Source organism: Pyxicephalus adspersus, chromosome Z (assembly GCF_032062135.1).
Source record: "Pyxicephalus adspersus chromosome Z, UCB_Pads_2.0, whole genome shotgun sequence".
NCBI classification, from domain to species: Eukaryota; Metazoa; Chordata; class Amphibia; order Anura; family Pyxicephalidae; genus Pyxicephalus; species Pyxicephalus adspersus.
In genome coordinates this window covers 41,997,748-42,019,790 of record NC_092871.1, presented here as the reverse complement: position 1 = coordinate 42,019,790, position 22,043 = coordinate 41,997,748, and the positions used below count along the sequence as shown (strand labels likewise).

Sequence of the window (22,043 nt, the reverse complement as noted above, 5' to 3'; positions counted from 1 at the left end):
CTTATAAATATTATAATATAAACTTGTAAATAATATGCCTAACTGTCTACGTCACCACACACAAGCACTGACCACTTAAACACATAGTATGTATTTAATAAGGCTTTGGAGCCTAAAAAAAAACAAAAAAGGTTTTACAGACTTTTTGGGGGATGAGAATAAGAAACCTATACAAAAAAAACAAAAAACAAAACTTTTAATGTAATTTGTCCATCAGCCTTTGGCAAGGTTCATCTGCACAAAACTGGCTGTAAAAGGCTGGGCCGGAGCAGCAATGATCTGGATAGGAGCCTTTAGAAGAGTCGAAGTCCGGCTTTGATACGATTCAATCCATTCTCACTCCAGTACATATTTTCAGATGATGATGGAATACCCTGGGAGCTGCAAACATGAACAATATTATTTACATTTTACAAACATTACCAAGCAAATTTACAAGGACTAGAGACATAACCCAAGGCCCAAACACATAGTAATGGACAGGGGTCATAAAGAACACCTCCCAAAATAATGACTGCATTTTTGTTTCTTACATCGACATGCTCTGCCCGTTCTTCCTGGCCTCAGACTCCTGTTGTTCCAGGACAGACATCAAAGAGTAGTCATCAACCAGAAGGCAGCTGGGATCCCGTGCCTGCCCAGGTACCAGACCTAGCGGGTACTCATTCCACTTAATAAATTCTGCAAAAATAAATAAAATGACAGTGTCAAAATTACCTAAGAAAACAAAAGTACATTCAAAGTGCAATTCCCCAATTTAAAAATATCAGAACAATGGGTGAAGTGCACCTGCTGAAACCTGGCTTATGGCCACGGCAGAGTTCTCCCCAGCGCCTCTTAGCCGGGTGCACCACCCGCATTTTACAGTAATCACAAGGCTGTTTTTGGGTGCTTTTTGAGAGATAGGTCACAGCACAGGGGCTGCCAACAATTTCTTCCCAACCGGCTTAAAAAAAATTCTGGCTTGATCACTGCCCTGTATAATAGTTTTTCGGTTTTTGTTCCAGGTTTTGAAGTAGGGAAAGTACCTCTGCCAGAATGAAACTACCAAGCAGAGTCACAGATACAGATCAATCCTGTTTTAATGATTATTGTTTTTAGGACAGAGACTGAAGGGAAATTCTAAATGGTAAAGGCAGCAGTATAATTTGAGGGGAACTCCTATCAGAAGACATTTGTTTCGGTGACAACTGTCAAAAGTGGGATTTCCTCTCTCACATGAAGTGAGTTTCTTGTTTATATAAGGAAGACAACCAAAAGGATGCCACAGAAAGATATACACATACACAAGAAGTGGCTTCTGATCTCCCATGTTACAATAGAGGGAATGCAAATATCTCCTTGCTCCGCACTTTCACTGCATAAAAGTGTGTCCCTTATGTTGTTACTTACATACTTTGGCTACCAGAGACATTTTTTTGTTACAAATTTAAACTAAAAAAAGTTTAAAATCCACAAAATGTTTTATATTTTTCAAAAGCATAGAGCAAGTAATATACAATTTTGCCAATTTCTTTTTTTTTTTTTGTCACAATTTTTACTCTACTGGTTATAATAACCAAATTTAATTTTAGGTAATGTAAACACAATAATACCCCTATTTTTTGTAAAATGTTAAAGATAAAGTGGCATTGAGTGAACAAATTCCAAGCATTCTCAGTCCTAAAACTGCACACTTCTGTTAAACAGGAAGAAAAGCAGATACCCAAAATTTTCTACAGGCGACTCCCTGAAACTCATCAATTTTGAGTTAATAAGACGTTCTGTCATTAAAATTAAATACTTTAATCCCAGCATGCATGGGAAGAGCCAGTGTGTGGTGCAATTGTTATTGTCACACCCATTCGCATCTATTGCGTGTGTGTTTGGTTTTATTATATGAGCAACATGAAATTTATAGTACTTCACTTCATCCTGGGTCAGCTGTTGCCTTCTCTTTACCTCATGTTATCTACTTCTCTTGTTCAACACATTTTTAGAATCCAGGTATTGCTTTGGAAAATTTGTATTCTAAACCATGTGATGGATGGCAGGGGCAATATTAGCAAATTTTAAACTGTTATTTAAAAGCCTTAAATAAGGGTAAGACCAAGGAACAGTAAATTTCCCTTCTAACAACCAATCAACGTCTCTTTCCTCTAGCATGTGCAATAAAAGGGGACGTCAAGTTAGTTAACAGAAACAATCAATGATTACCTGAGCTGACACTCCATGCTGAGCCCTCCAATGCAGCTCTCCTCTCAGATGCAGCTTTCACATTGATCATCTCTATATATTCTTCCTTGCAGGTCTCCGTGATCATGTCCTCATCTTCCATGTTCTCACTCATATCCTCATCTTCATCCTCAGGTGATCTGTCCCAATGATTGTAAACTTTAACTTTTAACTCCTGTTTTATTTTCCACTGCAGGCTCTCTACAGTGTATATGGGCTGGTTACTATAGTCCACAGAAACATCTGTTTCTTCATTTTGGGTGTAAATGGAGCAGAGGCACAGAAGCTTCTCCTGGGTAGTTACTGGCAAACGAGGCTTCATATATGTAAAGATTCTAGTAAAGGTTATTAAAAAAAATATATATATATAAGACTGTGGAATGTGGTAGACATGTGAATAATCCCCACTCATTTCTTCCTTAACACAACCACAGGATGAGGGCTTTTGTTGTGAAGCTGTAATTGATTTATTTTTTGTCAACCAGCAAGCAATCATATTACACTTTTACAATGTGTGACCTTTTTATTATATTCAAAAAAAACAAACAAACCACAGAACCAAACAAAAATCTATTGAAAACTAGAGATATTCTCCATTTAAGTATGATTGATATATCCAGTGAGCATTAGTTGGGAGTTGCGCATTTTGTAGCCCCATCAAGCACCATTATGTGGTACTGTGAACAACGGGAAAAGCTCCCATTGGCTGCTGGTTGTTAGGTGCACTCCCCATTGATATACATTGATCTGCATTAATCTGTCTAGGGTTGGGGGGGTAGAATGGTGTAGAGCTCAATCAGCTGGTAAATGGGTGTACATCTGTTATGCAAGGTAGACAATCGTAATCATAGAGCTTTTGTTTACCTGGCTGTGCACCCATGTATAGCTAGCATTTGTTTCAGTGTGGTCTAAATACCAGAGGATTAGGAAAAACAACACCATGTGAAATCAAAATTAAAATGACATGAAGCAATAATTACATACTGAATATATAACCAGCTCACTTACAGCTTCAGCAACTGTGGTGTTGTCTGACACGGAAACTCCAAGCACTTCTGCATCAGCTGTTTCCACAGTAAAAAAACTCTGTGGCTAAAAAGCCTACATTTGCTTTTCATGGTTGCCTGGGTGCGGGAAGAAACTGTGGTTTTTCCATCTGAATAAAAGAAAAAGTAGTTTGTAAAAATCCCTTGTTCAAAGGGGTGTTCAAATAACATTTAATAAATTAATTTACAATAATTAAGCTTATATACTGCATTTTAGTAAATGTATAAAAATGTAAATTTTTAAATGTGCACACTTATTTATAAGATCCATTTATATATCATTAGAAACAAATAAGAGCTGGCACTATAAAGGGAAATATGAATTAGAGCCATAGAGAACATTGTCGCTGCTTTCGACAAATTTGGATTTCTTTCTTTTCTAGTACGCTACAAACTGCCAGGCCTAACCTATTTTTTACATTCACTATTTCCAAACAATTGTCATGTCCCAGATTTATTAGTATGCAGCACATTTGTTTTTTTTCAAATCAGAATTTTAACCTGAATCTAGGTTTGTGTTTGTCCTGTGCACCTTTAATGAAGAAGTTTACAACCTTTTGTCATATGCAAGGCAAATGTTGGTTATGAGCCTAGACGGGGCTGCTATTTATCTCTGTTCATCTCACCAGTTAGCTCTATCATGGAGATAGCACTAAACTTCTTTAAGCACATCAACACACCAGAATCCAAGACTTGCTAAAGCAGCTGAAGACCCACAGCATGAATGCTTTATCGGGCATTGTGGCTGCTATACATGGGACCTTAGTAAAAAGGAAACAGTTCCATATTTATTCAAACAATAGCAGACTTATATTTTAAAATCCACATAGTGAGACGACTTCATTTTATATCACCAACATGGAATAGTACAGGCAGGAAGAAATCCCTTAGTACATTATAGCTGCCAGGCTGCCAAAGGTAACAAATGTATTATGATGGATCTCTCATCTTTTTTTTTTTTTTTACATACCTGCATCTGCTCTGTGGTTGGCAGTCAGAATTTCAGATATCCAGCAGCTTAGATAGTGAATCTTCATGTGCATGTTGTTCTCCTTGCACCTACCTATCTCATAAAACATTTTCTCCAACAGTTCCTGAGTAAAAACATGGCAGTGCAAGGCCTTCAGCAGTGGCTGCCAAAATCGAAGTATGGTGCGAGGTAGGTATAGATTTTCATCTGGATCTGAAATGGTTAAAACAGCAAAGAAATATGTTAAAACTGAGTAGTCCAAGCCAAATAGAGCTCTAACAATAGAATTATATTCTTAAAATGATCTACCACACATGTAGTAACACATAACATAAAATTTTAATGCTACATGCATATTCACATGTCCACACAGTGTTATTGTACTTGTTTTAACTATATACTATGAAAATGGGGGAGGGGGGCTTAGAAAGTCAGGTCCATTCACAGTTCGCATACAATTATAGTAAAAATACACACAAAAAAAATATATTTAATAGTACCACTCAATTTACTGAGAAAATATGACCCAAAGTGAATGCATATCCACATTTGTTGAGTCCCACGGAGTGGATTTCCCTATATTTGTCATAGAAATGAAAGAAGATCTCTCATCTTTATATCTAGAGCACATTTAAAACTTTGCATTTCCAGTGGCCACCAGGATAATTGTTTGAATCTACCTTACAGAGACACAAAAAGAAAACTTGGATGCAATTTTTCTTTGCGCAAATTACATTCATTTTCACAGAATAGGGAACAAATGCAAACAGGTCAAAAATACTTAACTTCATACAAATTTGTTCCTTTGCCCCTTCTAAAAGGACCATACCAAGTGTCCCAGTTAAAGCTCGAGTCCTCTAAACTTGTGGATTCTACCTTATCTGCACCCAGATCATGCACATGGACCTGTGTAGTGGGGGAGGTTACCAAGGAGAAGGAAATGTGATGCTAAGGGAATTTTGAATAAGGAAAACATGTATGCTGGGGAATATGAGGGGAGGGGAGGGGAGGAACATATGTTGGAGAAATGTGGATTGACGTGGCATGGAATGACCTTGTTAGAAATACCTGCCCCTTTGAAATCCCTTGTTGGCTCTCAATACCTGCTCCTTCATATTATGTTTTCCCGCACCCTGCACAGTAGTCACAGTTGTCTATGCACAACACTAAAAACAGGAGCTTGCAAGATGGGGCCACTAACTTAGAGACCCCTTGAACAGAGCTAATAGCAACAAAAGGTTGAACTCCAACATTTTCAAAGAGGGGTTCCTGCAACAAGTTCCAGAGCAAGTCAAACAGAGAAAAGAGAAAAAAGAGAGAAAAAAAAAAAAAAAAAAGAGAGACTTTACTCTATGGAGACACGTACATTGCTACTTAAATAATATTAATTATAAACAGGATTTATATAGCACCAACATATTACGCAGCGCTGTACAATAAAAAGGGGTTGCACATGAGACAGTGGAACAGGAGAAGAGGACCCCGCCCAGAAGAGCTTACAATCTAAGAGGAGGGTGAAGTAACACACAATAGGAGGGGAGATATGTAGTGGTGGGAAGTAGTGAGGGCTTTAGAAGACAGGTACGCAAGTTTGAAAAAATGGGTTTTGAAAATAGGAGTGAATAGGACGAGGAAGACTATTCCAGAGAGTTGGGGCAGCTCTAGAAAAGTCCTGGAGCCATGCGTGCGATGAGGTCATGAGTGAGGAAGTCATTAGTAGGTCATTGGAGGAGCGGAGGGAACGGCTGGGGAAGTATTTTTCTATTAGGTCAGAAATGTACGTGGGACAATACCTGTGGAGGGATGTGAAGGCAAAGCACAGGAGCTTGAATTTGATTCTAAGGTGAAATGGAAGCCAATGAAAAGAACTACAAAGAGGAATGAAAGGTCAAACTAGTGAATTGGAGGCACAAGGATGCTGAAACAATATAGCCAAGGTCAACAATCTGCCTTTAACAGCAAGCCACGGGGAAAAGCCAAGATCATGGTAATTGTAAAGAACCAGGTTAAAATGTGCAACAGAAGATCAAGTAGCCTTTCCAGGTACAAAAGCATTGTTTATCAGGGATAATGCTGTCAACCCTGGGACACAAGAATAACAAAAGTCCTTTTGGCTAGTACAGATGTTGAAGTAGGTGATTGATAGAAGATAAGGCGTATATCACATTTAATCTGTTCAGTGGAGCCTCCTGAGCATCTGTCACATGTACCCGGAAATCTCTTCACCTGGCCATAAATCTATTCAAAATATTTGTTGGTAGAATATGACCTAATTGTGACAGTGCTCTAATCCAAAGGATACAGGAAGGCAGTGACATTATTCACCCAGTTAAACTCTGGTTTAATTAAAATGGACTCCAGGGAGGTGAATATACAAGTATGCATTGCTGGTCATGGTAGGGGGGAGGGGGATTCTCAGAAGATGCGGTCACTTTTCTCTAAATAAGCAGGTGACCCCATCCCTTATTAGTCCAAATAACACATCACTAACAAGACATCCTACCTTCTTGTTCTATCTTCAGTGTTATCAGCTGAATTGTAGTGGGTATCATAAAGCCATCATCCACAAGAATATCAACTGCTGTTCGATAGCTGGGACAGACAAAAAATTGTGACACATTTAGCAATTGATAAATCCCAGCACATTTCATCATTTCAGGTATAACTGGTAATACAGAGTATACCATTTTATGTGCTAAAGATGTTTATTTTGGTGTAGATGTTGTATACATTTCACGTTGTAATTCTTTACAACCTCACTTACATATAGCTTCCCCTTTCTATATAGACCCCCTTTACTCATCATAAAAACAGCAGTTAATAGTTCAATGCAATTTTGTTATAAAAGTAATAATTGCATGATTTCTATAATTAACATGTAAGAGGACAAAACTTTTTGTAAAGTACCTGCTCTGTTTGACCAACTCCTTGACTTGCGTTATGCTCCACTCCAAGTTAGAAGAGGTGTGCCATGACTTCTTTGATTTATGACTATTCTGGAGTTCCTGAAAAATCTAATAAGAAAACAGAGAAAAAAAAAACACCTAAATGGCTCCTATAATAAATAATTCTAGTAAACATGGCTACTCACATCACAAATACAACCCACTCCAGACAAGGCTCTACAAACAATGACACAAAAGAAAAGCACATTAAAGTACATTAAAGAAAAGCAGCTCTGAACAGGAAAAGGTCTCTTAAACAATAAAATGTTATGATAAACAATGCTTCACTTTCAGATACAGACATAGCTGAAATACAAAACCTGGTAAACACAAACTGATTCCTTAGGCCATTTTATATGAAACAACTACTTGAAAACTGGCTTGTATCGTCTAGTGTTTGTTTTCATTCTTAAGTAATACTTTCAGGATCTTTACATTGCCTAAACATACTGAAGCTAAAATGAAATGTAAAAAGATTTTATTTTCTTCCTAGCAATAAGAAAGTTGTCTCTTAGGAATTTTTTTTTTTTTTAGCAAGACGTCCAAGGCAGATTTGCACTTGAAGGAGTAGTAAAGGCCCGTTTACATTTGTGTACATGTTGATGTGTTTTTTGGTACCTGTAAATTTTTTTCCAGTGCACCACAAGCCAATTCATGCAATTAAAGAAAAAAAAAAAGGATGTGTGGTCTTGTTGTGTAAACACATTGCCGTGAAAAAATGAAATTCAAGTACTTGTGAAACATGATGCACACACATGTATGTTTGGACCTGAAGTACAACAAGTGGTAGGATACTAAAAACAAGAACTCAAGGCCTGGGGAAGAATGAAAATAATCTATATGTATAATGAAAAAACTGAAAGTGAACCTCATATGGCTGAACATGCAGAAATTTACATGGGCTATACACACTTTCCCCACCATCATGTAACAGCACTCAGGACGTGAGCATCGAACTGTGGAAAGGCAACGAGGTTATTATAGTATCCCTCACCTTATAATACCAGGTAAGGGTCAGTTTCTACCCAGCAACTGACCAGGCAACATAGCAGCAAAGCATAAATAACTACATTCCCTGTTTGACCCAACAAATATTATTACAAATTAAATCAATTTGCCTCCTTTTACATTTATGGCTATTGTTGAAAACACTAAAAGTACTTGATATTCTAATTATCTTTGTGGTCAATCTGCTAAAGTTATCACTACTGTTATAAGGTACCTTCACAACTCCTCCAAAAGACACAATGGGCCTGATTTTTTAAAGCTCTCCAAGGCTGGAGAGGATACACTTTCATCAGTGAAGCTGGGTGATCCAGCAAACCTGGAATGGATTTCTTCAAAATCATTTGCTAGCAAATGTTTTGAATCCTGGACCAGACCCGTTTCAGGTTTGCTGGATCACCCAGCTTCACTGGTGAAAGGCTATACTCTTTAGCCTTGGAGAGCTTTATAAAACCAGGCCCATTGTATTTTACGTTCTCTGCATTGGGTTTAGTGTGTTGTGCTTATAACAGAGCATGCCTGGTTGTCTCAAATGACATGATTTCTCAGAATCTATATGCAAATACCCACATTTCAATAAAAAAATTTAAAAGATACATCTTGCTGAATCATGTCAGCATTGAACTTTATGAAACCGAATTCACCCTAAAATATTTAATTCTGTTCTTCCCAGCACAGTATGGCTGACCAAGGAAATGTTCCCTGATCAATAAAGAATTCCACATACCTGTACCATAAGGTTTTTACACTGGGCTCTACAATCCCATATTTTCCAGATGAATCTGAAATGTGGGCTATGACAAATTCTTCTTATAAAGAGAAAATTTTTAATTGTTACCATACGACATGTTGTAGGATTATTAGAAACCAAGAATGGAAGAATGAGTTGATTATTGCACACTGCTTTGCATCCCCCCTTTCTGGAAGACTGCAACAAGACCAATTACAAAGCAGATACCTATAAATACTCCCCCAGACTGAATCACACAGCATTGGAGCACTCTACAAATACACAGCAATTTAAAACACATTTTCCTGATCAGTGTAAATGCCAGTTGGCTGCTGATCTCACTTACATTGCAATCTAAACTAAAACTGATCCTTCATGGAAAAACATGATCATCAAGTTGCTAGGTTACAGTTTAAGTTTACAAGGGACTGAATTCAGCGAGCACAAAGAAAGTCCCTAGCTCTGAAAAGCAATTGTGACATGGGAATATTTGAGAAATTTGCTGGAGTTGCATTTCTTGTGTGTAGATTAGGGAAGTGGTGAATGCATCATCAAACCAGAACAAGCAAGGGAACACCTCATGCCAGCTGAAGGTGTGTCGAATCTGTTTGAAAATACCTTCTAGACAAGTTTCAAGAAGGTAAAAAACCATGGAGAATACCCAACTTTAGTCACATGGGAAGTACAACAGGATGTGACTCGGACGCAATCAAATGACTAGGAAAAACAAGAAATAGTAAAAGGCAGTGCTTTCATTAAATAGATTTCCTTTATTTGCTTAACTAGACATAAAATCAGTAACACGAATAAAGTATGTAAAATGGATTGTAAAAAAAAAAAAAAAAGGAATCTTTTTAAAGAAGACCTGAAAGAGTAATTCAGAAACTGCTATTGCTGACCTGAATCACCTAATGCAGTGGTCGCCAACTTTTTCGGACCGGTGGACCACTAAATTTACCGACTCCAGACCACGCATGAGCCGGGTGTCACTCAAAGGGGAAGAAACTTCTGCTTTAGTGACGTCATGATGCCAGAACCCGCCCAGTCTCACATGGGAGATTGGGAGGGCTCTGTCCAGAGACACAACTGCCTACTTCCTTGAGCCTGGAATCTGTACAGGGGGACATAGTCCTTGGGCCTGGCCGGTGCATCCCTCCAGCATGATGCTTCTCCTGACCCTGCTTGGGGGTGCACCGGCCAGAGCCGCAGACCACCAAAATTTTCTTGCGGACCATCGGTTGGCGACCGCTGATCTAATGGTTTCAATTCTGGGGTCACTAACCCAAAGCACCTATAAAACTTTACGATTTCTGTTTTGACGTCACTTGCTGCATACTCTTTACAGTAATTTGTAATATAGCAAACTGTGCCTGCAACCCAAAAGTAAACAAAAATCCGTCATAATAAATTGTCCAGCATTTGACTCCAGTGCCCACTTGGCTCAGGCACTGCCCAAACAGGAGCTTGCCGACACTACCCCACTCCATGCATATAAGGTAGGCTGCACAATGGTAAACTCATAGTTCTCCCGAGCCCATTTTTAGTGGGCAGGCCCCCCAGCTGCCCTGCCCCCTCTGTTTAGATCTTATCAGCAGCCTAATCCTCTGAATAGACAAAAGGAGAGGCTGCTCTGTTCTCACTTGAGAAGAGCTGATTGCTGATAAGAGTATGAAGGGAGAAGAGCACAGCACAGCTAGGATGAGATTGGGACACAGGCTGTCCCTCCCCGATCTCTTAGCTCATGCTAAGTCTTCTTTAGAAAAAACAAAACAAAAAAAACATGTGTAACAATGTATCCGCCCAGTAGGCATATGTATTGATGTCTGTGTAACTGCAAGTCATTCTGCAGCCTTACAACTCTGTGTATATAACTTCATATCTCCTGAACCATATGTCACAATGACTTGAAATTTTCAGGGTGGACAGGGAACACCCGAGGTTAGTAGTCCCTACTTTTTTTTATAATTTTGTAATAATGTCATGCTAATAAAATTTTAGGGGTTTTTTACATTTGTTCCCTACTTCCACCTACATTTTCAGTTTCCTGCACCTCCCCATTCCAGGTAAATTTGAGTTCAAAGAACAGAAGTAGAAAGGGTAGCAGAGTATTACAATTATAGTTTGGTGAAAGGTAGGTAAAAAATTTAGGGGCCCCATCCCAATACTCCTTGCTATGTAAGTGGCCCCTGGGCACTAGGTGCACATTCTTATAAAACAGCAACCAAACTGTTCAATTTCCACAAGTTTTTAAACCTGTGATCCCCAAACGTTGGAATTCTTTAAAGAAATTTGGGTTTTTAGTAGTTATGAGCGTCCCATGTACCCTAAAATTTTCAAGTCATTATAACCAACAATTTTGGAGATCTGAACGATTGAACACGGTGAATTGTTAGGCTGCAGAATAAGTCAAGCAGACTTTACACACACACACATCACATTGTGTGGGTGGATAAATGTGATGTGATGAGAGGAGGACACTGGCTGTACTGCCTCCATCTGCTATCACATGCATGATGCTCTTAAAGCAACACCAGATTTTAACATTAAATAAAGTGTGACTTTTCCCCTTTTATATATTAGAAAAATGTGTTTTGTTTTTTTTTTTTTTTTTTGCGGCGGGGGGGGGGGGGGGGGGGTCTTTACTGCCATGGTGGTAAGTCTGCAGCCTCTTGGGGTTTTTGTGTCACATATTCCAGGTGGCTGTGGGCTGCTACTTTTGCGCATGCCTGACATCAGGAATGTATCATTAGGGGCTTTCAGGTAATGTAAAAAAAGTACTCAATCCCACACATTCACAATGAAATCAGCACTTTATGGAACAGGGAGCATCAGAAAGAAAAATGAAGCTGAGGAAGTGTGGGACTTGCTGGGCTCAGTTTCTGGACAGATCAAGTTAATTTTTTTCTTTTTTTACAAAAGTTTCGTGTTATCTAGATCTAGCGCTAGGAGGTGATATCTGAAGTTGGGCTGAAATCACATTCGCAATAAGGTTACGTTTTATGCGTTTACCCCTCTCTTTCCTCTCGCCAAGAACCACTGCTGTTTGAAAAACTGATAGGCCTGAAAAAAAACAGCTAACCCTCTGTTACCAATCCCAGGTGCCTACCAGTTTTGCCAAATAACTCAGAAGGGCTAAAATGGAGGGTTTTTTTTTTTTTTTTTACTGCTAATGTGAACTAAGCCTAACTTGTTGCACCGCATTGATCACACTATGCATACAAGGGATTACACTAATAAAACACGGAACACTAGGCAGTTTGATTAAAATACACAGCACTGGACTGTTGAGGCATAATATTAAAAAAATTGAAAAATTGTACATTCTAATAAGCCAGGCATTAGAAAGTTAAAACAAAGTATAGGTGGATTGTAGAACACTGTCACAATAATAGGGGTTACGTAAAACCTATGGCATAAATAACTAGGAGCAATAAATTTGCAGTGTCTTGCCCCGCCCACTTTTTTTTTTTTTACCATCTGGCTACCATCTGGGGAGAACACTGGATCTCATCTCTGTAACATCTCCTCACTCCTCAGGATCTTATGGAGCAAAATATAGGAAAATGAATTATTGGATTTCTCAATGTAAGATCCTTACACCTAGTATTGCTAACTTATATATATATAAAAATATTTATATTGTGGTAGTGTGTCCCTAAAATGTCAGGGAAGGTGTTAAAATGGCTCCAGGGAAATGAAAGTGAGGAAGTGTTTATAAGTTTTTAGAAAAGAAACCAGGTTCTTTAGGGCCCTGGAGCCAGCCAAGGAAGTGATGGGTTTTCTTTGGTCCAACACTGATTCTGGGAATATATATGCACTTGCACTCAGGTCCAAGGTGAGTAGGGGTGGATCAGTCAGAGGGATCCAGGCTGAGCGAGAGCCAGGGGGATCCAGGGAGGAGCAGGAAGGGGCCTGAAAATCAGCTTGTGGGGAATCAAGCTGGAAGGAGCTTGCTGTTTTGTTTTTATGGACTGTGGAAACCCCAGGCTGGGGTTTGGACCCTTATGAAAGACTGGAATTGGATGTATCCTTGCCGTGGCGACGTTTGAATGGACTTTGTAAATTCACACCTAGGCCAAAGTAAGCCACTGTGTTATACTGTTTTCCTGAGTTGCTAAAACAAAGTAGTTTTGTTTAGCTTTTCCCAATAAAAGCTTGTGTTTTGATGAAAAGTGTGCTGGCTGCAATCTGAGTTGTTTCTCAAATATATATATATATATATATATACATACACACACACACATATATATATACACACACACACACACACATATGTGACTTTTTTAGTAACAGCCCACCAACTTATCCCGCTCGATTGGAAACAAACACCATCCCCCTTCACAGGCCCTCTGGATTACCAAGGTAAATGGCATTATGAGGATGGAGCATTTAACAAAGACTGTATGGACAAATTTATGCTGCTAGGCATGCTGGGAGCACTACAGCACCTCTGCCACGTTGAAAAACCACATTGGATCCCCCTCCCTGACTTGGGCCACTTCAGGTTCAGCATCCCAGCATGGTTTTGGTGCCCTGACCCACCTCTCCATACCCCCACCACAGACTCAACTGTCTTTGCATTCCCAATTTCTTCAGCAATAAATCAGGCTCTGATTTGGTATCATTTGTCCCCCCCCCCGATTTACACATTTGTAGAAACATTATTGTATGATCTTTGATTGATGTTCAAGCTACTGTATATTGATTTTATTCCCTGTATAACACACCTCTGTAATTCTTTTTTTTATTATTTTTTAAATCCTGATGTATTGAGCCTGTGCTTTTTGTATTGTACTTTATCTTTAATAACTTCCAATAAACATAAATTGACCCATAAATAGGCGATTATGGTATTTCATTGGTGGTACTTGTTAAAACAAAAATCACTTTTGTATTATTTTTTAACAGTTAAGCAATTAATGAAATCAGAGGGTCAATATAAATAAGATAATTTAGGTTTGTAATAAGGTATATAATTTTAAATACTTATGAGGAGTGTTGCGTCATTGTATAAATGTTTCTCTACCTCTTATTTTAATAAATCCCAGAGGCAAGTTGTGTTTTGTCTGAAATAATAAAGTGTGTCACCAGCTTTTTCCACATCTGCCTTTAACCCTACTGGAAAGGCTTCCACTTATTTTCTGACTTGATAATAATGTTGTCTTTCAGATAGTGATATAAAATCTCTATTGGGGACAAAGTCAGCCACAAACACATAATAAACTAAATAGATATCCACTAACCTTAAAAATATTTTGATTTGAGTTGTGCTTTTAAACAAACATACAGCATAAATCATGTAAAAGCACTGGAATTAGAATGAGTAATGGTTAATGTAAAAAAATGTTTTTATACATATATAAAAATGGTAACTGGTTATTATATGTAAAGCAAGTCATGATTTAAAACTACTACTATGACTTGCTCAATGAGAGTTCATTATTACCTGGCAGTTAGAGAAAAGATTTTAAAGCAATACCTTGAATTTTTCACTTGAATAGGAACGAAAAGCCTCTCGGAGTTTCCCTGTATGGAAATAAAATAATGTACATGATAATGTTATCTAGCAAAGAATGTGTACACAGAGTTGGTTTCATTGGAACCAGTAGCTATCTGATAATACAATTCACATTGCTACAGAGTAAACATATAACAGATCTAGTAGCAGAAGTAGTGAGAAGGGAAATACCCTCAGAAAACCAATATCCTACACCACACAATCAATATTGAAAAATATGGTCACAGCATGCACAGTACTCTAGGCAAACATTATTCAGTAATTCTGTATTTTACTCTGCTGTAAGAATAACTTTGCACAACATTTTTTTCACAGACAATTAACCCTATATTGAGTGTTTTTTGTTTTTAAAGCTGATCCAAAGTCTGGTGGTTGCTCATTGGTAAACATCAGACCAGAAGGATGAATGACAGAAAAGGTCATCAGCAGCAAAAGTGGGCAACAAATTGGACTGCAGAAATCAAACCACAAATAAATATTGCAAGGCCTACAGTAATAAAAAAAAAATATGTAATGCCTCAATGACATTCTTGTGATCCTTGAAAAGCCAAAAGATCCCAACTCTTGTAATAAAGTTCAGAGCATTAGGATTTTGGTTAGCTATCCTACAGCAATGGACATGACACTTTGCAAAGTAAATGTTTTCTGGTTGCAAATCATTTTCTGGTTTTCTGTATCTGCTAATACTACACTAGGTAAAAAACCTGGTATAAATTATTCCCCACATGTTACAAAGAAACAAAAAAATCTTACATACCCTGCTAATTGGCATCCAAACACCTCTGCAGCAGTGTTTGTAATGGGAATTATATGAGAAATGTTAGGTCAATGGTTCCATCCTGACACCTAGTGGTCAGAGTATACCAAAACATGGAGTATAAAGGGAAACAATGTTGGATTTTTGTCCTATGGGTTAATATAATAATATAATATTAATAATATTAATAAACAGGATGTATATAGTGCCAACATATTATGCAGCGCTGGGTTCTTACAAAGGATAATTTAACTTATCTTAATTTTTTTTTTTATTAATTTAACGCCTTGAAAAACATTCATGGCATTCTGAAGTTCAAATATATGCTTTAAAAGTCATCCATTTAAATAAAATTCTAAACAAATAGCATGACCTATACTTTAAAAACTATTTAATTTTACCCTTCGTTGCACAATAATTTGACACAGCCTTTGTGCAGTCCCTTCCTGGGAACTTTTTTTCTTTTTTAATTGCAAATTGCAGGAGTGGCGTTTTTTCCCAACGCCAAAACACATGGACATAGCTACCTATTGCTTGTTTTTTTCTGTGGGATAGACAGACCTTGCAGAAGATACATCATTTAAAAAATTACCAAAGACATTTTTAATAAGACAAAAAAAAATGGCTACAACACTAACTTATTACTCATAACTTATAGTCTCACAGAGGGAAGAAGAGGAAAGTCGTCTCTATTGTTTGTGTGGTAAAGGTATATGTTTCCTTTCTATTTGGCTGCCCCATCTAGGTTTTTACCTGTCAATCCCGCAAGTAACAAACGTCTTAGCAAATCAGAGACCATGTAAACTTATTACAAATATTTTCTTATATTCTAAGAAATATCGGGGTTTAGAAAATCAACCTGAAGTGGTTGGACCATCAAAAATACCAATATTTGGTTATCAAGCAAAATTTCCAAGTTAGGTAGGAATTGTTAGCACAGCACAAAGCCAAATACAGTTCTAGGTGTTCACTTTGTTTGGAAAAATAGATGTTAACTTAACAATTTTCATACATAGCATTTTAGCTTAAATACAAATGCTAGGGTTGCTTTCCTCCAACAGTCATCAGTTTGCTAAACCCCTTGAAATCCCTGTTCCAGCTCGAGCGATTAGTTGTTTTCACACTGCCCACTAGCACTATACAGCATATTGGGAGACTGGATATCGAAACATTAGTTTTTGCCTTTCCGGTAATGGATAGAAAAAAACAAGACATAGAAGATAGGTAGATTACAGGAATAACTAACCAGCAAAAGTTTCTTTTTGTTCTTTTACTGAAGGCGGGAGAAGAACATTGTCCATGTCTTCTGAATCTTCATCTTCTGACATCCATTGAGAGTTTAAAGAGTTCCCCAGTTGGCGAGACCAATACTCGCGCCTTAACCATTCCATAACAAATTCCCAACCTGAGTCAAAATAGGACATGAATTCAGTGAAATATGAAACGATAACTAAGCAAACAACATTTTAGTTATTAATTTACATCATAAACAATGCAAGCATGTTGCTTTTGCTGCAACAACATTTAAACTAGTTCTCTGTAATGGTAGGTTACGTCAGGTCATTTTCTGTCTTTAAGCACATGCATATATAGATAAGAAAAAAAAAGGCTACTTGTTTATTCCACATCAATCATCTATTACTACTATCACCCCAAAAATATTCTAACCTAGATAATCTTGGAATATATATATATATATATATATATATATATATATATATATATATATATATATATATAAACACACACTCACCTTTCCGACACATGCTCAATTTAGGCATCTTTCCATGAGTTGCACTGTGCCGAAGGTTCACTACCCACTCAGGAATATTTAGCTGGAATGGGAAAATACAGCCTATGTAAATACATGGGAATGTACAAAATACAACTGCAACAGCACCAGTGATTTAAACAAAAAATGGTTTTATTTTGTAACTATGTAGGCTCCTAATAGAAACATGTAAAAAAGCAATAACGTGTAGTGACCCCCATGGAAATTACATAAACACTTTGCACCCAATCCATAGCTTAGTTATGCACACTGTATTTTGCACTCAAATTGGCAAACTAAATGCCACAGCCTGGTTCGCTACTTCAAGTTTTTTTTTTGTCAAAATTATCTGCTGAAACAATACAGCCAACTAATAAATGTTCGATCTTGTTCTAAATAAAAAAAACCATTATGCTTTACATTGCTACTGAAGCAAAGAAATGCAAGGCATCTCCATCAATAGAAAGTGCATTGAAAGAATTGCAGTAATTACGTGTCTATCATGACACAATGAGCTAGAATGGACCAGACAGAGCGCACAAAGCATGTGGAGGATGAACATAACTTTACAACTACGCACTTGTTCTGAATTAGAATTTCAAAAGTACCAATGACAGACAGCGGGGAAATTTACAAGCATTGAAGTCAACAGCAATACCCCATATTTATCAAACCAGTGTTGGATTAGATACAGTATGCCTATGAGTTGTAACACATTTTAGCCCATTATACCAGCCATTATTGTTTCTTTATATAGAATTATTTACAAACATATGATCAATATCTTTTTATGCAATTTATAAAAAACATTACCTCATTCGCTAGACGTCTTAAAGGAATAGCTATTGTCTTCTGTTTTCTTTCTGTAATAATATTTACAAACCTGAAAAAAGAAAAAAGTCCCAACTGAATTACATAAACAAAAATTTTTGTTTAAAGGGTATACAGGGTAATTTGCATTTATTGTGTATGTAAAACCTTAGTGCTAGTTAGGCCTAGCACCAAAAACAGCAGTCCCCATGCATTTCCCAGTGGATAGCCAGGTCAGCCTTTGGGACGTCTGCACTAGTTCTAAATGCCCCATGATCTTTACATTTTACAGTGGGTGATACGGAATTGCTCACTGTTGTCCACTTCATTCCCTATGGGCGGTCCCAGGAGAGATGCTATATGTGGTGTCTCAAATTGGATTATGCGTTTTTAAAGGACGCTGGGCAGCACTGTAGTAGAAGTATTTGCCACTAACTGTTACATGGCAACTCTGTTAAGGGTATTTTATTTTCAAAATGTTTTTTTTTTTTTTTTTTTCATAAAAACTAATTTGCTTTAAAAACGAATATAATGGTCTTGAACTTTACTTTACAAGATGTATTTATATACCAACCTGACAAGTGCTAATCCATAAATCAAGGCAAGCTCCTGCTCTCCCATTCCTCCACTTTCATCCAGAATCTTGCAGCGAATAAGGTCAGCAGTGCATTCCACAGCAAGAGGCATACTGTTTCCATATCTATTAAAGAAATAGACAAAAACAAAATACTTCAACTCTTTAAAGCAGGGGTGTCAAACTCTGGCCCGCGAGGTCATTTTGTTTTGCCCCCGAGGATTTGAGAAAATGAATGGCATCTGGCCCGCCAATGCCTTCTGCAGCTAGCGATGCCACTACCACAACTCGCAGCATCACTCGTGTCCACAGAGTTCTATAGACGAAAGTAATGCAGGGAACTGCATTGCTGCAATGCTGGGATATGAAGTCCCAGCATTACTTGTCTTATGTTTCTCTTCTGAGACCAGTCACTATTCCTAGCTCACAGCAGGAGAAATAAAATTACTCAGATCTACAGGAAACAAAAAAATAAAGTACAAGGTAATCATCTGTGTGAAATGTGTGAAACCATCAAAAAGAGATGTCACTGTTTTCTGTCTCTTTTGTAAATAACTTTCTTTTCTAACAAGAGTTTTGAAGATATATATATATATATATAACATTCATTTCATTTCTTGGTGTCAATTGATTATTAACATTCATGCCATCTTTATTCAAATCTATTCAAGAACTGTAGCTAGGGGCCAATTAGTACTTACATTGTATTGCCAAGTATTTTCTTGTTCCAAATTCCATGTTAAGCAATACCTCTTTGTTTCCATATAAAAATGTTTTATATTTAATTCGAAGGTATTACTTCCTATTTTTTAAATAAATTTCAAGTTTGGCCCCTGACTTGGTCTGAGTTTTTAATTTGGACCCTCTGTGTATTTGAGTTTGACACCCCTGCCTTAAAGCAAACACTGCACTGGCAGATCAAGGTAAATACATACAAATGCAAAAGCAATATTAGTTTTTGCATGGCATGTGTAGTCTATTTCTGCATAGAAATCAAATCTTGAGTTGAATACCCTGTAAATTGGCCAGCTGTCACCAGCTGTTATCAACTCAGCTAAGCCCTATTTCAATGGACCTCTGCTGGCTTTACAACAGCAGCAAGTGATGACAGTTTAAAGCAAACTGCAGATATGCCATAGGCAATAGGAAGACATGAGGTAGTTCTGCCAGTTTACTGCAAGCTGGATCTTTTGTGCCTCTAAAGTAAAATAGTAGATATGGACTGACAATTTGTTATTTATTAAATCCAAGTGTAAGACAAAATCATGTCAAAATAATTAAATAAATAAATTGTTTAATAAACTTTGACATGATTTTGTGTTTCAAACTTTATTATACTCATACTTATATAATATACTGTAAAATAAATTTTAGTGAAAGACAATGTACTGCTTTTAGACATAGAAATCCACTGTATTGCATTCAATACAAAATAATTTAAAATTCCTGCCGCACGCACCGTCACCGGGAACTCGTGGGGAACGTCAGCGCACTCGCCGGGGACAGATCGAGGAAGGGGACGCGGCCAGAGGATGGCAGGACCCTGGAGGAAGCCGTTGGGACCAGGTAAGTGTTTATTTTTTTGAGCTACTTTTCAGCTTTTAGCTTGTTTTTTTTTTACCCAGAGCCACACTCGGGCGTACTGCTCAGGAGGTTTAAAACACCAAGACTCCAATTTGTCAAAGTTGTAGATTCAACCCAACAGGGAGAGTACCAACACAAGGGAAACCATTGGCATGAACAAAAGCCTGCTGAAACCTATGGTCCAAAAGGGATCTTCTTGGCTGGACTGGATTTGGGAGTAGTGGACTTACCCCCATCAAATTAGCACATCAGGAAGAATTGACATCTAAACTACCATCTGATCTTTTACTCTAAGGAAGTGGGACTGTCCCTGATGTCTACAGTCTTTGATTAAGACATCCAAAGTCATCTCTAAGAGGCAATTTCCTTCAAAGGGAAGGTGAATGAAGCGAAAGGGCCCTGTCGACAGACAGGAAAAAATACCATGCAGTCCATCACAGTAATGCCTGAATCATGATGTGATATCAAAGGCCTAAATAATAAACAGGATTTATATAGCACCGACATATTACACCGCGCTGTACATTAAATAAGGGTTGTAAATGACTGACAGTGACACAGGAGGAGAGGACCCTGCCCTGGAGTGCTTACAATCTAGGAGGTGAGGAAGCAGCGGACAGTAGGAGGTGATCCAGACATTGGTGTTAGCACCGCAGTGCCATAGCATCATTTTAGGTCCACTATGGGAGACGAATGGAACCGGCTGCCCCCAGCTCATCTTCTCCCAATAGAACACAACTCCTTACAGTGTTAATTTGTTCTACTTTCCTCTCCAGCTGCAATTACAGTACGCAGCTTAAACAAGAATATCCAGGGAGACAACCCAATCTGCCATTGCATTGCAAAGCAGCAAGGGCGGGATGTGATGCAGCCTGACATTGTGACCTAACCTGCACCTGGGAATTCTCATCAGCAATCTTTGTAAAAAAAAGGATGAGTGCAGGGTGAGGAATATCAGAATTACAGACTACCCGCTGTTAGATAGATGGAGGCCACAAAGCGTTTCCAATGCCCAAATACCCAGCACAACACACATGCCGCTAAGGTGTGATAGCAGCCATTCCTACACATGGAGGCCTGACCTGCTCTTCCACACAGAGATTAGATTCAGCGCGTCCCTCTGGAGCTTGCTGTCCCGGCTGTAGAGATACTCCAACACTTGTTCCCATTCTGCCTTGCTGATCCAAGCTACAACTTGCCGCTTCCCCGCCATCACAACCAGCTGCACAACCAGACCTTCTCCGCCAATCAGCGACTTCCTTTGTTTTGTGCTTGGTGTACCAATAATCAGCGCCGCCCGGGTACAAACCAACTGTACTTTGGTTCCCTTTGTAATCGACTAATTTCTTTAAATTCCTTAGTAGTTGTTTGTTTGTTTTTTTTTCTTTCTACGTATACACTTTATTACTCTATTATTGTCATTTATATTTCCTTCACATAAAGCATTCATCATTTTTTTACCAGGTTTATGTTCTAATGTTATACTGAACGACACAAATGTTTACTCACCTCCAAGTTTTTCCTATTTCTAAAATGTAACAAATTTACAAACTGTTAAAGTTCATGATGACAACCACCCTCTGCTTTTATTATAGTGATTTCCCATGTCCCCCCCCCCCCCTTAAATACCAATTTAATACATTATTTTTTTTGTGTGTCAGTCATGTTTATTGGGTTTTTTTTTAAACAAAAACAATAAAATACAGATAAACAAAACATTCACAATACTAGAACAAGGTAATAATAAATTATTTAAAAAAAAAAAAAAACATTTTTATGAATTAATTATGGGGAATAATTAGAACCCCTGTCAGTTTTTTTACTGTTATCTATAGCCATCCATGCATCAGCAGGGCTGACTTTGTTTACCAATAAATACATAGCAGACACTATAGGCTCTATTTATAAAACAGGGATCTAACAATACTGAATTAAATACAACCACAGAAACATATGGACCTAGAAGATTTCCCCAAGGGAACATTTGAGGGAATGACTGTTTCTTTGTTTTATAAATAGAACCATGTGTGATTTTTAAAGTGGCCCCAACAAGTTAGGTGAACAACATTTTCATAAAATCCCCCCCAAAAAAGTCTTTTTTAAATGCTTTTTTTTTAAG

At 37.8% G+C, this 22,043-nt stretch overlaps 1 protein-coding gene across 2 annotated transcripts; it reads right to left on the bottom strand.

Moving 5' to 3' along the window:
- Positions 1–75: 75 nt before the first annotated feature.
- Positions 76–21,191, bottom strand: LAS1L (LAS1 like ribosome biogenesis factor). Of its 2 annotated transcripts, none has more exons than XM_072430970.1 (13): positions 21,007–21,191; positions 18,341–18,466; positions 17,770–17,839; positions 16,939–17,020; positions 16,432–16,590; positions 14,390–14,436; positions 7,138–7,244; positions 6,734–6,822; positions 4,231–4,443; positions 3,223–3,370; positions 2,197–2,549; positions 534–681; positions 76–381 (listed from the first exon to the last, which is right to left on the bottom strand). In XM_072430970.1, exons 1-13 carry the CDS (start codon positions 21,135–21,137, stop codon positions 294–296), a joined length of 1,761 nt encoding a protein of 586 aa, XP_072287071.1. In that variant the 5' UTR covers positions 21,138–21,191; the 3' UTR covers positions 76–293. The 2 variants fall into 2 exon arrangements, with proteins under 2 accessions (XP_072287071.1, XP_072287072.1); XM_072430971.1 differs by having other exon boundaries at positions 2,197–2,354.
- Between the last annotated feature and the right edge of the window lie 852 nt (positions 21,192–22,043).

Excerpts from the sequence above, each read along its gene's own strand:
- LAS1L (XM_072430970.1), bottom strand. The coding sequence starts at position 21,137 with ATGGCGGGGAAGCGGCAAGTTGTAGCTTGGATCAGCAAGGCAGAATGG. Across the intron at positions 7,245-14,389 it reads ATTCAAGTGAAAAATTCAAG|ATTTTTCAGGAACTCCAGAA; the intron begins GTATTGCTTTAA and ends TTTTCTTATTAG. Across the intron at positions 2,550-3,222 it reads ACACCACAGTTGCTGAAGCT|AATCTTTACATATATGAAGC; the intron begins GTAAGTGAGCTG and ends AACCTTTACTAG.